This window comes from Notothenia rossii, assembly GCF_949606895.1.
Source record: "Notothenia rossii genome assembly, chromosome: 1".
Classification (NCBI taxonomy): Eukaryota; Metazoa; Chordata; class Actinopteri; order Perciformes; family Nototheniidae; genus Notothenia; species Notothenia rossii.
The window spans coordinates 94816658-94833282 of NC_136912.1; the positions used below are offsets into that span (position 1 = coordinate 94816658).

At 42.8% G+C, this 16625-nt stretch overlaps 1 protein-coding gene across 1 annotated transcript in view; it reads left to right on the forward strand.

The window, feature by feature from the left end:
* The window catches only part of cacna1ea (calcium channel, voltage-dependent, R type, alpha 1E subunit a), a 158228-nt gene that overhangs the window by 79893 nt on the left and 61710 nt on the right, over window positions 1-16625 (forward strand). The window contains 9 exon segments of the mRNA XM_079651058.1: window positions 874-969; window positions 3106-3315; window positions 5793-5905; window positions 6122-6234; window positions 7549-7680; window positions 9282-9351; window positions 9822-9939; window positions 10246-10313; window positions 11292-11383. Coding sequence (XP_079507184.1) covers window positions 874-969; window positions 3106-3315; window positions 5793-5905; window positions 6122-6234; window positions 7549-7680; window positions 9282-9351; window positions 9822-9939; window positions 10246-10313; window positions 11292-11383 — 1012 coding nt within the window.

Consider the following 16625-nt stretch of genomic DNA (forward strand, 5'->3'; position numbering starts at 1 on the left):
ACAGTGAGTAGAGCCAACATGTAATCCCAATGGTTTGTTTCAGGAATCAGAATCAGAATCGTAGGTTCACCTTTAGCTCCCTCCGACCTGTGTCCACTGAAACTGCTTTATTCAGTGAAAAAAGAAATCCCGATCCCCGATTTTTTTTCTCCCAATTCCGATCTTTTGAAAATCACGTGATCGGCTCCGATCCCCGATCACGTGATCGGATCGGGACATCTCTAGTTTTGGTAGAGGAAGACAGTCAAAACTTGTGTCTCAAGTTGCCTAACGATCTGTAAACAATTACCGCCTCACAGAAGAGTAAATCTGTGCTCTAGAGATATGACCTACTGCCCCCAGTGTCTAAATAGCTTGTAATCTGTTAGAATATTGACAACTACCTGCAAAAAGTCACAAAATATCTTTAGATAAAAGCTTAATATTAAGTACAACTACTTCTACTTTTACTCTTGGTTGGTTTAGCAGTATTTTTTTATTATCGAAATAATAGAAACAAACTGAGGAGCCTTTAGCTCCGTCTGACCTGTGTCCACTGAACAAGCTTTATTCAGTGTTTTCTACATATTTAATCACCTTTTTTCGTAGAGAGACAGTAAAAACTTGTGATTAAAGTTGCCAAACGATCTGTAAACAATTCTGTGCTGTACTCAGAGATATGACCTACAGTCCCTGGTGTCTAAATTGCTTGTAATCTGTTGACAAACGACCTGCAAAAAGTCACAAAAGGTCTGATAAAAGCTAAATGTTAATGGTCCCGCTGTCCAAAAGTCTGCTTTGTGTCACTCCCCTCACATGTGTTCCCTGTTACTTCTCAGAGTGTTTTTGAGTGTTTTCCTCTTGTTGATGTTGACCTGTTGTTGTTGTTTGTAGTGCTGAAGAGAGCCACCACCATCAAAAGGAGGGGGATGGATGGCGGGCATCGAGGGCAAACGGGGGAGGAACAATACGGAGACGTCTCCTCTTTGGGTGAGTCTGGATCGTTAAGTAAGAAGGTATAAAGCAGGGGGGTCAAACTCAAACACACAGTGGGCCAACATTAAAAATGTGTACTAGTGGAGGGCCGGACTGGTTCAATGTTTATTGCAGAACTTATTGAAATGAACTTATTTCACATATTAAACCTGGAACTAACAAAGCTTCAATGATTGCCTATAAAAACAACATTAAACATTAAATAATCAGTTCATTCATTTCTTATGGCTCTATCTGCAGCTTCTCCAGAGTCATTTCTTATGAGTACATTTTCCCACAGGCCAACAACAGCTTCAACTAAACTATTTCCCTCAAAGAGAAACCAAACATGCCCTGTTGTCGTGAGAGAGAAAGTGCAGAAGGAAACATCCATTAAACTCAGTGTGCTGCTCTGTGATGCTAGCTCAGATACTTGGCATCTCATCTTGGGTGCAAGGTCATCAATGTTTGGGCTCAGGCTCTGAGCTGAGGAGACCCTCAGGATGGAGTGAAGGTGTGCGTGCAATATACCGGCGGGCCAGATCTAATAGGAATTAGAAATTATCCTGCGGGCCGAAATTAAATCCACCAAGGGCCTGATTTGGCCCCCGGGCCTTGAGTTGGACACATGTGTGATTTAAAGTCTAAAGTAAAAGCCAGGAAGTGATCCCTCTCTCAAGAAATGCAATACATGTTAGATATATGATGAGATAACAATATAGACTCTCCAAATCATAACATTATAATGACATTACATTTAGCTGACGGTTTTATACAAAGCGACGTACAATAAGTGTGATCGATATAAAAAAAGATGATCCTGGAGGATGTGGAAAATCTGACTTCTGATCCAGAAAGACACAGAAACTCTGATGCAGAGTTAGTAAGATGCAGGAGGTCATACAGAAGGAGAAAGAGGAGTAAAAGACGAGAGGGGGAAAGATGAAAGCCCCCTGAAAGTCTAAAGCGGTATAACTAGGTAAGCCTGATCCAGCCCTGAGAGGAGAGTCTTACCCTACTCTCAAAGCTGGAGACTGTGTTGAAAACAGTTTTGGAGTTTTAAAAGTACATTCATCGTGTTTTTACATTTTGTATGAGAGATTTTCAGTGTGTGGCTATAAGTAAGGTTTAACTGTCTCGTGTTTTTACATTTGTTTTTTGTCCTATCGGTTTTGTCTAAATGTATTTATGCTGCTATTTATATATTTATTGATGTACAGCACTTTGGTCAACTCTGTTTGTTTTTTAAAATGTGCTATATAAATAAAGTTGGATTTGAATGGATTAATCTCTCATGGTTCACTGAGAACTACACTTGCATCTGCTCCAGTGCCGGATTTAGGATTGTAGGAGATCGGGGCCACAATTCTGAAGTTGTTGGGGGGGGGGTGCTAGCGTGGACTGTGGACTCGCCAGAGCCTCGCAGCGGGGGTAGTACGCAGGCTACTGTCCCCGCAGGTGCTGCCTCTCTGTTGGACTCCGGTACTGCACATTACTCACGGGACAAACATTCAGGGCTTTTCAGAAAACATCCGGGGGGCTTGAGCCCAAGTAGCCACCCCCTAGCGCCGCCACTGCCCTGCACACACTGTCTGTGTTGCATATTGCGTGTTACTAGTTTCTGTCGTGTGATTGTGATGTGCTATATGTGACATGTATGTAGTAACGTGTGTTGTTAGCATTGTATTGTTCTCTTTCATCCTTTCTTTACAACTAATGCTGTTGATGTGTTGTGATTTTAAAAAGGTTTCTATAATCATCTGGACAACAGCTGAAAATTAGCAATGGTGGCTAAAGCGGCCACATTTTATCCAATAAAACACATGTAACAGTTCCAAACACTTCTCAAGGTCAAATTACACTGAGGTTCAGGTGCAGAAACAAACACAAATAAAACATTACAAAGAACTCTACCCTTCTTACAAAGACACATCTTACGTACATTTCAACATTGAATAACATTTCCAGCCCCTTTGGTTCAATTCAAGGCAGTTTCATGGTTCATAGTCTGAACTCAAAATAATCACATTATGAGGTTTACACTCGTCATCAGTATTCAATTAAAAGCTGCCCACTCACTGTTTTTTGTGACAGTTGGGTCCACGACACTATAAACTAAACTAAACTACCTCCCCTCTCTGTGTCCCGCAGGCGTCCCGATCAACAGAGCGAGTATCCGGAGCGCTAAACGAGGTCCGACTGCCTTTTTCCGGCGTAAAGAGCGTCTGCTGCGAATCTCCATCCGCCGCGTGGTGAAGACTCAAACCTTCTACTGGACGGTGCTGGGTCTCGTGGCTCTGAACACTATCTGTGTCGCCATCGTTCATCACAACCAGCCGCTGTGGCTCTCCACCTTCCTCTGTGAGTCACACCGAGGGAGTTCAAGGTCTCCTATCATGCTAAATGCACTTTTTAATGTCTTCTCTACATCAGCTTGTGTCCCCGGTGTGTCCCCGATGTGTCCCCGATGTGTCCCCGGTGTGTCCCCGATGTGTGTCCGATGTGTGTCCGATGTGTGTCCGATGTGTCCCCCCGGTGTGTCCCCGATGTGTCCCCGGTGTGTCCCCGGTGTGTCCCAGGTGTCAGGAGACTCACAAAGTGTCAGGAAACAAACCCCTCTCTCTTCTCCTCCGTACCCACATCTCTAAAAACGGAGAACAACGGAGCTGATCCAGATTTGCTGCGTCATGACATCATTACTAAAATGTGGGCGGGCTTTACACCCACGGGCCAATCAGAAACGTTGCTTTCAGAAACAAAAGCCTCATCGCAATACCCCTCCTCGACTCCTCTCTTCCCCTACTCCGGGACTTGATCCGGAAATCGATCAAGACACGCCATTTTGAAGGACGTCCCAATAGCTGAAATGCACACGGAGGTGTGAGGGAGGAGGGCTGTGGGAGGAGACGAAAGGGAGGATACACGCGAGCAGACTACGCGGAAGTGTTTTCACTACTCGCGTATAAAAGCCCCGCCCCCACCTTCACAGCTGGTCCATTTCAACAGAGGAAAAGCCACAACTGGAAGATGAGTGGAAAAGCGTCACATAAATGTATAAGTGCTCACAGCTCCGTGGGAATTATGTGCAATTCATTTCTAAAAGGCTTTCACATTACTATAATTATATTTGTATTTAAATGTAGGCTATTTACACCAAAACGGAACACAAAAGCAGGACCAACCATCATACATTGAATTCCTTGACTAACAAGAGAAAGATTCATTCATTTAAATAAATATTTAACAACAAATGGGCCGGTTCTAAAGGGTTATTCAGTAAAGCCCGATGAGAGGGGATACAGCTGTGCACATTTCATCATTAACAGACGTCGTTTAGGAGTGACGTTTGAGGGAACGAGGACATCCCAATTAATACCTGAGGACTCCTCTGTCCTCGCGTCTCCTCCTCGTGTCTCTCGCTCGCATCTTACGGAGGCGGAGCTAAGATGCAAGGAAGGGAGGCGAGTGAGGGAAAGGAGGGGTATTGGGATGAGGCTACTGAGATGTGTTCTGGAAGCAATATGGTCGGTGTTTACATTAGCATCGCTAACACTCAGAGCTAACCTGTACGGGAGAGATATGTGTAAAGAAGCAGGAAATAAAAAGTACTCACTTTGTGGTAAACCCGCAATGAATTCCAAGTGATTACAAGAAGTTAAACTCCTACACAAAATAAGAAATGCAGCCTGTCGTAAAGTAAATTGCTGTGATTTTCTTTTAGGGTATTTTTTAAAATAAAAATGTTTTTAATATTATATTTTCAGATACAAGCCGGTGTGACATGGCCAATGATTGCATGTCTTCAGAAAGTGTTTTTTTAAAGTTGTATAAAGAGATGCTAACTATCGCAATAACCTAAACCTTAATTAGCATTTTTATATGCAAAGAAATGCTACTTAAAGAAAATTCCTTAAGGGTGGGGTAGACGATTCACTTCAGAAACACTTTTAGTTATATTCCATGGAATGCTCTTAACGTCCCGATAGCAATTAATACATTAAAGGCTTTGACAAAAAATCCATAATAAAATCTCATCTCTGAAGCCGTGGTATTGTAAAAAGCACGACCAATCATCTGAGCCGGCTAAAGTAACCGGATGGCCTACCTGCCTGTCAGCCTTCCATCTGTGCACAAACTTATCTCGTGCCCTCATTGGTCATGTGCGCGTTCGTGTGTGTTGGAGGAGGGGCTCTGTGAGGAAGTCTGAAGGAAGAGGCAGATTTTTTCCGGTTGTGTATTTTCAAAACCCAGCACACTCGAGCTGGTTTCTCCATTCTTACCTACCCCACCTTTAATGAGTTCCAGTTATCAAAACAAAAAGCTGCCTGTTATATTTCTTATAATATTATATAAGATATTTAATAGTATTTACATGTCAAATAAAATAAGTAGGATTAGGCAAGTTGTTTTATTTTGTTGTTTGTTAAAAAATCTACATGTTTTGTGCACAATATACTTAAGACATGTCCGAGAGATACAAAAAAACGAGGCAACTTGGTGTTTAGAATTACTGTCCATCATTTTAAAGTCGAATATTTGGGGAGTTAAATTCAGATTAATTCAGATCTTTCCACCACTTAATGATTGAAACGGCTTGAACATGTCTTGCTTCCTCATATAGATGTCTTTGTATGTGTAGAATATGCATACTTATTGTTTGGGAGGCTGTGGCGCACAGGTTCAAACCCCACTGCAGTCAGCATGTCGTTGTGTCCCAGAGACACTTCACCCCAAATGGCTCCTGTGGGGATTGTCCACAGTATTGAGTCGCTGTGGATAAAAGCGTCTAACAAGTAACATGTAATGTATTGTTGTTGTTGTTGTTGATGTTGTTGCAGACTATGCAGAGTTCCTGTTCCTCGCTCTGTTCCTCACGGAGATGTTTCTGAAGATGTACAGCTTGGGTCCTCGTCTTTACTTCCACTCGTCCTTCAACCGCTTCGACTGCAGTGTCAGTTCTCCGTCTCCTTATCTAGATTTATTATTTATTCCACAAAAACCATCTGCTTGTGTTCTTAAATCATGCATCTTCGTCCCTTTGTATCTGTGTTTGATACTTCTTCTTCTCTAACCATTTGGTTTGGTTATGCAGCATCAACCCTTTGTATATATATTTTTATATTCATTCTACAAAACTCAACACATATATATATATTATATTCTGCAGGTGATCGTGGGCAGTATCTTCGAGGTGCTGTGGGGTTTCTTCAGACCCGGCACCTCGTTTGGGATCAGCGTCCTGAGAGCTCTCCGTCTGCTGAGGATCTTCAAAATCACAAAGTGAGTCCTGCAGACGTCCTCTGTTTGTGTTAGAACAATCTCCCTGCCCTGGTCCCCGGCTCGAGCTCCAATCTCAGGATCCATGTATCTGTGATCCTCTCCAGAATGGAAGGAGTCATCACATACAGAGCATCAACTAGTTCCTGAACAGTGTCCTTCACATGCTGATATCCAAGAGAGGGAGTCACACAGTCACTAGATGGAGGAATAGAAAGCAGTATTCAATGTTTACTTCAGATTAGCTCCACGTCAGAAATGATCATGCTTGTCATATGTCTCTCTCCATAGAGGCTGAATCATCATGTTAATCACATAGCTATCATATGCCTCAAACAGTCCTGATGCTCTTCTAGGTAATCACACATCCTGTCATGTTCACAGCTACAGTTGATACCTTTGTTAGCATGTTGCTCTCATGTTGGAAGAGGACATTCAGTATATCCCCAACAGTTTCCACCTGAAGAGATCTCTTACAGGGAGCATCTCAGTGTGGAGTATTTTTTTCATATTGCAGTCCTGAAACGCTCACAATGGGCCGCTTAAAAATAATAATACAAATGTAGTGTTAATACAGCAAAGGGACAGTTCAGATAAAAGTGAAATATGTATAACTTATTAAATGGAAGAGTACGCATTAATAAAACCATTGAAGAAATAAGCTAGAAAGAGCTAGAAATAAGTAGCAGCATTCTAAAAGGAGGAAAACACATACAAGTAAATAAACTAGCAGCCAATCATTTGTAATTACACACACACACACACACACACACACACACACACACACACACACACACACACACACACACACACACACACACACACACACACACACACACACACACACACACACACACACACACACACTCCCACAAACACACACACGGTGGCTCACTCAGTAGGGGCTTGGACCGCATGGGTCACCGGTTCAAGTCCCCGACCAGACCTAAAATATGGAGTGTGGACTGCTACTTGGAGAGGTCCCAGTTCACCTCCTGCCCTGCCGTGGTGCCCTTGAGCAAGGCACCGGACACCCCTCTTCCCCCCCCACTCCCATTGCTCCACAGCGCCCACTGCTCCTAGTACTAGACTCCTGGTATTAGGATGGGTTAAATGCAGAGAACACATGTCACTGTGTGTGCTGTGTGCTCTGCATGTGTGACCATTAAAGAGGGGTTCATCCTTCAATTCAATTCCAATTCAAACACTTGAAACAGTTCAGTTTCCTAATTTGAAAAATGTGTCCAAAAAAAGTTTGAGCAAAATACACATACTGTATACCACATTTTCACATCTTGTTATTCTGTGACCGTGAAGGTACTGGGCGTCTCTGAGAAACCTGGTGGTCTCTCTGATGGCCTCCATGAAGTCCATCATCTCCCTCATCTTCCTCCTCTTCCTCTTCATCCTCGTCTTCGCCCTGCTCGGCATGCAGCTCTTCGGTGGCAGGTACTGTAACACTGAGTCTAACAAGTCCATCTGAATAACAATCGCTCATATGTCTGCACATCGCTCCGTATGAGCCCATTAAGAAACGAGAGGAACCACCGAGAGGCAGGGAGACAAATCTAATCAATCAGACAATCAATCTCTCATGTCCTTGGGTTTCTGTGAACACACACACACACACACACACACACACACACACACACACACACACACACACACACACACACACACACACACACACACACACACACACACACACACACACACACACACACACACACACACACACAGAAAACAAGGCTTAAGTGGACTCCGTGGATTAGTAGAGTCCTCTTTATTGAATGCACACAGTTAGGGGGAATTGAATATCTTATAGTCTGCAGGATTTCACTGAAGATTTCTTTGTCGCAGCTTTTGTTGTTTTGTTTCCCCTGAGTGGACGTCTGTTTCCAACCAGCTGTCATTTCAATCAGACGTGTGTGAACTGGCCTCAGGAATATTACATAGAGCACAGGGAGGAAAAGGAAGGGAGGAGATTGATTCCTCTCTGTAACACACACACACACACACACACACACACACACACACACACACACACACACACACACACACACACACACACACACACACACACACACACACACACACACACACACACACACACACACACACGCATCTAATAACACACATACACACATCTTATATTAAAAAACACACACACACCAGGGGCGGGTGCAGCTGGGGGGGGGCAGCTGCCCCCCTAACTTTTGTGTCCCTAAAACTGTACTTGTAGAAACAAACCTACACTATGTCCAAAAGCTTCTCCAGCAACGAAACAAGCAGTTCATTAATTAAAAGTGAATCATTTTAAATATGTTCTTAGGCCCGTTAAAAACGTAGCTACGGCCCTGCATTAAACTGCAGAGCGGCGTTCACACAGACCGCGGCTCACACCGCTGCAGAGAGGGAGCGAGGTGTCCCAGCACCTGAAGGTGGATCAGCTTCCCCTGGGAGCATTTCCCCTTCCACTAGTTTTGTTTTTACTAACCCCTAGATTCCACCGGCTGCACCGCAAGATCGCGGCCACTCTAGTCAATGGGTGCTATTCCACCAGACGCGCCGCGTTACGGAAGCGTCCCAGAAGCGTGTCGGCACTGACACACACACACACACACACACACACATACTTCTGATATAGAAACACACACACACATCTAATAACACACACACATCTTATATTAAAAAAAACACACACATCTGATCACACACACACACGCACACGCGCACACGCACACGCACACATCTGATAAATATAACTGATGTTAGTCATACTGTAGTACCATACTACCATGATATTACCTCTCGATGTACTGTAAGGTAGCTTCTTTTGACTGTGTGTGTGTGTGTGTGTGTGTGTGTGTGTGTGTGTGTGTGTGTGTGTGTGTGTGTGTGTGTGTGTGTGTGTGTGTGTGTGTGTGTGTGTGTGTGTGTGTGTGTGTGTGTGTGTGTGTGTGTGTGTGTGTGTGTGTGTGTGTGTGTGTGTGTGTGTGTGTGTGTGTGTGTGTGTGTGTGTGTGTGTGTGTGTGTGTGTTTCCTCGCAGGTTCATCTTCGAGGACTACACCCCGACCAACTTTGACACGTTTCCTGCCGCCATCATGACCGTCTTTCAGGTGTGGAAGTTAAAAACACCTGAAGATGTTTTGCTCTGTAATTAACACATTTTAATGACAGTGATTAATGATGCACAAGCATCCAGGATTGGAGGACAGTTTCTGTTAAATATACGTGTCTTAAAAACAAAATGTAAGTACAGTTGTAGAAAAAGTGGTTTCAAAGCAATATTTATTATATAAAACAGCCCTCGAGTCCCCGATTGACCAACTAGCATGTCAAATATAACATATATCAAAACAGGCTATTTTATGTGTGTGTGTGTGTGTGTGTGTGTGTGTGTGTGTGTGTGTGTGTGTGTGTGTGTGTGTGTGTGTGTGTGTGTGTGTGTGTGTGTGTGTGTGTGTGTGTGTGTGTGTGTGTGTGTGTGTGTGTGTGTGTGTGTGTGTGTGTGTGTGTGTGTGTGTGTGTGTGTGTGTGTGTGTGTGTGTGTGTGTGTGTGTGTGTGTGTGTGTGTGTGTGTGTGTAGATCCTCACTGGAGAGGACTGGAACGAGGTGATGTATAACGGGATTCGCTCTCAGGGAGGAGTGAAGTCCGGCATGTGGTCCTCCATCTACTTCATCGTGCTCACACTGTTTGGAAACTGTATCCTGCCAGCCACATAGACTTTAATGATCTCACATCCACAGGGAAGTTTGTTCTGATCTTAACCCGTAGCATCTGCAGATTTAATCCATGCCTGATATATAGCTTTAAGATGAATTGTGATTTATTTTCTGCCCTCTTGACTTCAAGTGAGCTGGAAAGGCTTTTTGTAAAACTGTAATAGACATTTCTCTTCATACAGGGGTTAGTGTTTGAACTTATCACTTATCGAGTGTCAGTGTTGAGTCAGTCTGTATTTCAAGGGTTCTCTGGTTGCACTTTGCTGAGTCCTGAACGTGTGAACAGACACTCTGCTGAATGTGTTCTTGGCCATCGCTGTGGATAACCTCGCCAACGCACAAGAACTCACCAAGGTAATACAAAGTGCTCTGATTCTGTTATTAACCCACTCCAGCGTGTCCAGCCCTGGCTCTCGTCTCCATGATGATTCTGTGTCATTATTTAAACTCACAGATGTTCAGTCACTTGTCGTAGCAACTTAAAATCAGCTGCTGTCGAGAGAAAATCACGAGTTAAGCAAAGAAACACAATATCGAAATAAAGTCTTTTAAGATCTTTTTTTAAAACACCTGAAAGGATTACTACTTAGTTAAACATTTAATTTCACTTTATTAAACTTTAATACCATTTACAATGAAATGACTGCACATATTTTATTCCATTCAATTTCAATTTTACTTTTATGTTTGCACCACGACACCAAGTCAAATCCCTCGTACGTGTCAACCTACCTGGTGATAAACCTGTTTCTGATTCTAAAGTGACGGGACGGGAAGTAATGAAGTATAACGGTACGTCCACTCGGTTCCGTCGCGTGCTTCAACGCAGACGCTTCCCATTCACTTTGAATGGGGTGACGTCTCGCTTTGCCGAACTGCATTGTGGTTGCTCGCTTCCAAAGTTGAGAGAAGTTCAACCTTTCAAGCGTCGACGGAAGCGCCAGCCAATCAAATCATAAGCCAGTACAAGCGCTAGCCAATCAAACCGCGTGCTTGTGTGTGATTGGTTTTGATTGGTTGTTAGTCGTGCAGCAGACACGCCCACCGGCAAGCTTCAACGCAACGGAACCGTGTGGACGTACCGTAAGAGTACAAAAAGAGGCACAAACCACCTGTTTAACAAACGTCCATCTAGGATGAATAAAATCAAATAGTCCCACTTAGGGTTTTATCAGTACCAGCATTCATCGATACTCTTTATTGATACTGCTCTCCATAATTTAAAAGGAGCACCACAACACCAAATGAAATTCCTCGTGCGTGTCGACCTACCTGTTAATAAACCTGATTCTTATAATTGCCATAACACACTTTTGTCCTCTTTTTGATCAGGATGAAGAGGAGGCGGAGGCGGCATTTAATCAGAAACACGCTCTGCAGAAAGCGAAGGAAGTCGGGCCGCTGTCCTCCTTCATGTCCTCAGAGTAAGTCCTTCTTTTATCTCCTTTTCTCCCTGCCTTACCTCCTCCTTCCTTCTGTGGTGGAAATTCCACACTTAATCACCTTCTAGTAAGAAAAGAACAAATAGACAAGCTTAAACCAAAGTTGTGTTATTTAAAGGTCACCTATTATGCAAACTCCACTTCTTCATGTCTCTTCTACATCAACATGTGTCCCCTCTGTGGAAAGAGACTCTGAAAGTTTCAGGAACAAAGATTCTCTCTCTTTTTCTCATTTCTATAAAAACCTGTCTGAAAATGAGCTGATCAGATTTTGGCCACTTTATGATGTCATAACGATTTTTGGGCTTGTGTAACCATTAGCCAATCAGCAACCAAGGTAACCCCCACCCCCCCCTTATCACCTGAATCTCTCTCCTAGAGCACCATTGAATTCTTTGTAACCAAATGTCTCTCAGAGGGGCGTGGGGAGGGGCTCCTTATTTTCATCTAAAGTAACAGACAGAGAATCAGCACTTTGGAAACAGGGCTGAAACAGAGGGGATTATGGGTAATGCTGCAATGATCTGTTTGGTGCTTCAACCAATCAGAGACAGGCTCTGGATATATCTGAGACCTGTGATATATTGATGAGAAACTGTATAATAGGAGACCTTTAATAAAGAGTTATAGCATTTAACAGAATCAATATGTTCCCAGCTGGAAGGACAGATAACCTGCACCAATGTGTGCTAAAGAAATCTGAGCCAGTTACACAGAAAAACAATGACTTCATTTAGGGAAGAGTCTCAGATACATAGTGATGACATTACAGGGTACTGAAGATTGGTGGCTGGACATAGGGTTAAACTTTGACATGTTAATTATAAACCGTATGATAATCAACGCGAGAACAGAAGGTGGCTAGTCTTCTGTATTAAAGGTGTGATAACAGCCTGGGAGTGACAGGTTTACACAGAAGTGAAAACTGTGAGAAAATCAACCAGAAGTTCATATATTTAATGAAATGACACTTATGATACATTTCTACGCTGCCTCCCTCCTCGTCTATTTAGGACTGACCTGCACAGATTTAGATTTCCACGTGATGCAGAGCAGCTTTGAGAGGATGCTGAAGGTCAACCTGCTGATGATCAGTGTGTGAGAGTGATTGATGTTAAGTGAGAGGTTTTCTCTATGGCCTCTGTTCCAAATTGAGGTCTCCATGGTTACTGTTTCCACTTTGGAGCGGGAGGAGTTTAGGATGTTGTCATAGATGAGAGTAACACATACTACGGTTTCTTTGCTTCCTCTACAGAAAAAAGGACAGTGAAAGAAACTCAGAAATCTCAGTTTCCGTATAAGCTGCTGCCTGACACTCGTCCAGTCATCCATTATTTCAATTAAACTATAAATCTACGCAGATCATCGATGTCCAGTGATCGATGTCCAGTGACATGTTTCTACAGTTTGCCTCTCTGACCATCATAATTGGGCTTCTTGTAGATAAAAAAAGCGTTTTTTAAAAAAAAATGTATGTGATTGTTGAAAACTTCAGAATCTGTATTTACCGCCAATTCAAAAACAGCAAATGTTTTCCCTTCAAAAGTGTGTGTGGCCGTAGCTTCGCCCGGAAGTGACACATGTGTTACTCTCATCGATAGAGGCAAGGTTAGTGTCCTAATAAACATGGAGTGTCCATAGGAGTGAACCAACGAGGGAGAAATGAGGACAGTACTATGTAAAAATGGTCGCTACACAAACCGATAAGAGATAAGCATCCTAACCGCGGTGTAATCTGGTGAGGTATTATGGTCTACAAATAGATGGTATATTTCCTCATAAAATCCCCGTTATCAGCGTGATGTGCGCTAACAAGGCTGTTTATAATAATAACAATACATAACATACAAAGCAGCTCTAAACAGGGACTTTTCAGTTGTGATTTAGGCCCCGGCCACACGAGGACGAAAATGGTGGTTTGCGTAACTGTTTAGTGTCATATAGACCGTTCGGCCACACGAGGACGACCGAATGTGACAGTAAACAACTGCGGAAACGATAACGGGTCCCAAGGTGGATACAACGGCATACGCAACGCTCTGGGGGGTCCAACGGCTCCGTGTGTGCGCCCTCATTTTCTGATAATGATGACGCAATAGCCCCGCCTCTCTCCACCTCTGCTGCTCACCCCCGCGTCAAAGTAAACTGCACACTGAATTCAGATTATTTATCTTTCTCTCGATATGGACATAAACGCGAGTGAAGTCTAATCTGACAGGACGGAGACACGCAGCTCTGCTCACCTGCAGCTCCTCCCGCTGTGATGCAGCGGTGAATGGAGTAAAACACACACTTCAGTCAGATCATCACCCTTAGCTATTTTAATTACCTCTCAAACTACCTACACTAGTTATAAATATGTTTATTTTTACTGTCGGGTCACTCATTACTGGATCAGCTGCTGCATGAGACATACACTGACGCTGTCCGAAGAGAGGGAGGAAAAAGAGAGGCTCCATGTATTATATTATTATATTATATAGAGTCGTTATTCATTTGTTTTAAAGCTCAATAAATAGCAAAGAAGACTTTTGAACGGCACTTTTATAATTTTGTCCGGACTGGCGAAAAACTGCCCGGTTCCCTCGGCCCCCACCGCGGAGAATAAACAGAAGGACAACCATGACAACCATGCTTCTTCGCTGCTTTAATGAAGGAAGTTACAGCGCCACCTACAGGCTCCTGCATATGTACTGCAGCTTATCCAGCGGTTGGAGCTAAACGGAACTGTCTCGTGTGTACAGACACTATCCGGTAAACATTGCGTGTGGACCATAGACTGTATATAAAGGTGTAGACGGAAGCTTTTTTGAGATTGCGTTAATCCTATGCGTTTAGCCGTATGCGTCCTCGTGTGGCCGGGGCCTTACGCCCCGTCCACACACAGGCATGAAAAAAATCTTGAAAAATCTTGGAGCTGGGCGTGTCCGAAGCTTGGCGAATTTTTGCGAGCAACGCGACCAACAACCAATCACATGAATCTCCCGCCCCCGACATACAAAGCAATAGCAATGTTAAAACGAAGTAAACTGGATATAAACTCCCCAAACAGGCGAAAACCTACCAGTTTCACCCACTGTCTCTGCCACCTCCCTCCATGCCTGTTTCCTCCGGTTTGTATCCCGGTAAATAGTTCTGGTCGTAAAGAACTGGGTGATTTGCTAGCGTAATTTCTCGTTTGGAATATGAGGAAATGAACTGCGGTCTGGCTCTCCCAGCTAGAACGCGGTTTGATTGGCTAGCGCTTGTACTGGCGGGATTTGCATAAACGGGATTTGATTGGCTGATGCCAGCTTCGAAAGCATCGGGAGCATCAAAAGTTGAACATTGCTCAACTTTTGATGCTCACGATGCTTGCAAAGCCATGCTCCGCTCCCCACAATGCAGTTTCGGCGAAGATTAAAAATCTTCTACGTCACCCCATTCAAGTGAATGGGCGAAGCTTTGAAAGATTTTTTTCATGCCTGTGTGTGGACGGGCCGTTAGACATGGTGAGAGTGTCGCTGATTTCTGTGGATTATAACCTGAAGGACTTCACTCGTTCTGTTAAACTGACTTTAGCAGTTAGCTTTTCAAACATATGTAATGTGGTCCTGGGGGGCGTCTTGCTGGCCTTGCTGGTGCACAGTGTCAGGAAAACTCATTGTTGTTATGTCAAGTTGTTACAGACGTGTTAAGCTATCTGTCGTTGCCAGAAAACTTGATGTAGTTGCTCCCTTTCCAAAGAGATGGTCTGTAAACCCAGGCACTGAAATCTTCCTTAGGTTAGAGGTTCAAGGTTCTTTATTTGTCATACGAACATAGCTACAGTGTAGTTATGTCGATGAAAATCTTAGGTCACAGGCTTCTCCAACAGTGCAACACAATAATACAGATAAAAAGAAACATATAGTCCAAGTAAATATTAAAAAGTAAATACAAAAAGAAAAATAGTTTAAAAAAGTGAAATAGTGAAATGAGAGTCTATATGCAAGCTATTGGAGTGATCCATTAGATAAATAGATAAATAACTTCTAAGTAGCAGATGAATGTTATGGATGTGGTTTCAGCAGTTCAGGTGTTTAACAGTCTAATTGCCTGTGGAATGAAACTGTCTCTGAATCTGGTGGTTTTTGTCCTTAGAGTGGCTCGATCACTTTTGTTTTGATTAGTTCTTTTTGAACGGATCTTCGGGGAATTGGAGCTCACTTTGTCCACAGGCTGCTTTGTTTACTGTGATGAGAACGTTGCTTTTGCGCCCGTACAAACAACAGTTACCTTTATAACATTCATATTATTCTGGATTCAGCAGAGTGTGTGCAGGCTTTGATCTGTTCTGTTCTCACTGGTGGAATATGTTCATAACGTGACCTTGTCTTTTCAACACTCAGGTCCTCAGGTTTGCAGAGTAGATTGTGTTTTCTTACTCGGGGATTGATTGCAAAGTGCCTGATCGTACTGAAGGTGTTTGAAGTGCATGTGCATGCAGCAGAGTGGGACTCTGTGTGCTCGCTGTGTGTGTGAAGAAACAAGCATTTTGTTGCATGGGCATGTGGAAGAATTCACATTTTTATCACCGTGGCGTTTTGTACCTTCTTGCTCTGTGTCTTTCTTTCTTTACCTTATCATGTAGACATCAAATATGATAAGATGCGATGTATTGATTAGAGTCAGGTTTTGTAGCAGCAACAGAATAAGACGGAAACACATTAAACTCTGAACCCATGACGCCTACTGCCTGAATTTGCTTTATGTGGACCTAATCATCTTCTTTACAGACAGACTTTGTTTTTATTCTGACTTTTTTTTCTGACTTATTCTGAAAACCCTGACTATCTAAAATATATATTTTTTAAATAATAAGAATTTAAAAAAAGATCGAGATACCGACTCTTTTTCAAAGTTTTCAAAATTCAGAACTTTTTTTCTCAAAATTCAGATTTTTTGAAAATATCTGACTTCTTTTAACAATTCTCAAATGTTTCTGAAAATTCTCACTATTTTCAAATTTCAGATTCTTCAATTATTTTTGCGATATTTACAAATGTCTGAATTTCATACAAATTATGACTTTTTTTTTATCAAATTCGTAATTTTCAAATTTCAGTCTTTTTTTCCTTATCCTGACTTTTTCTCAGAATTCTCATTACATATATACAGATATGTTTAAGGGTTAAACGGATATACTTTTAAACGTGCAGGAACCACAGTGGTGAAAGTCCTGTTTGCAAATATCCCCAATATT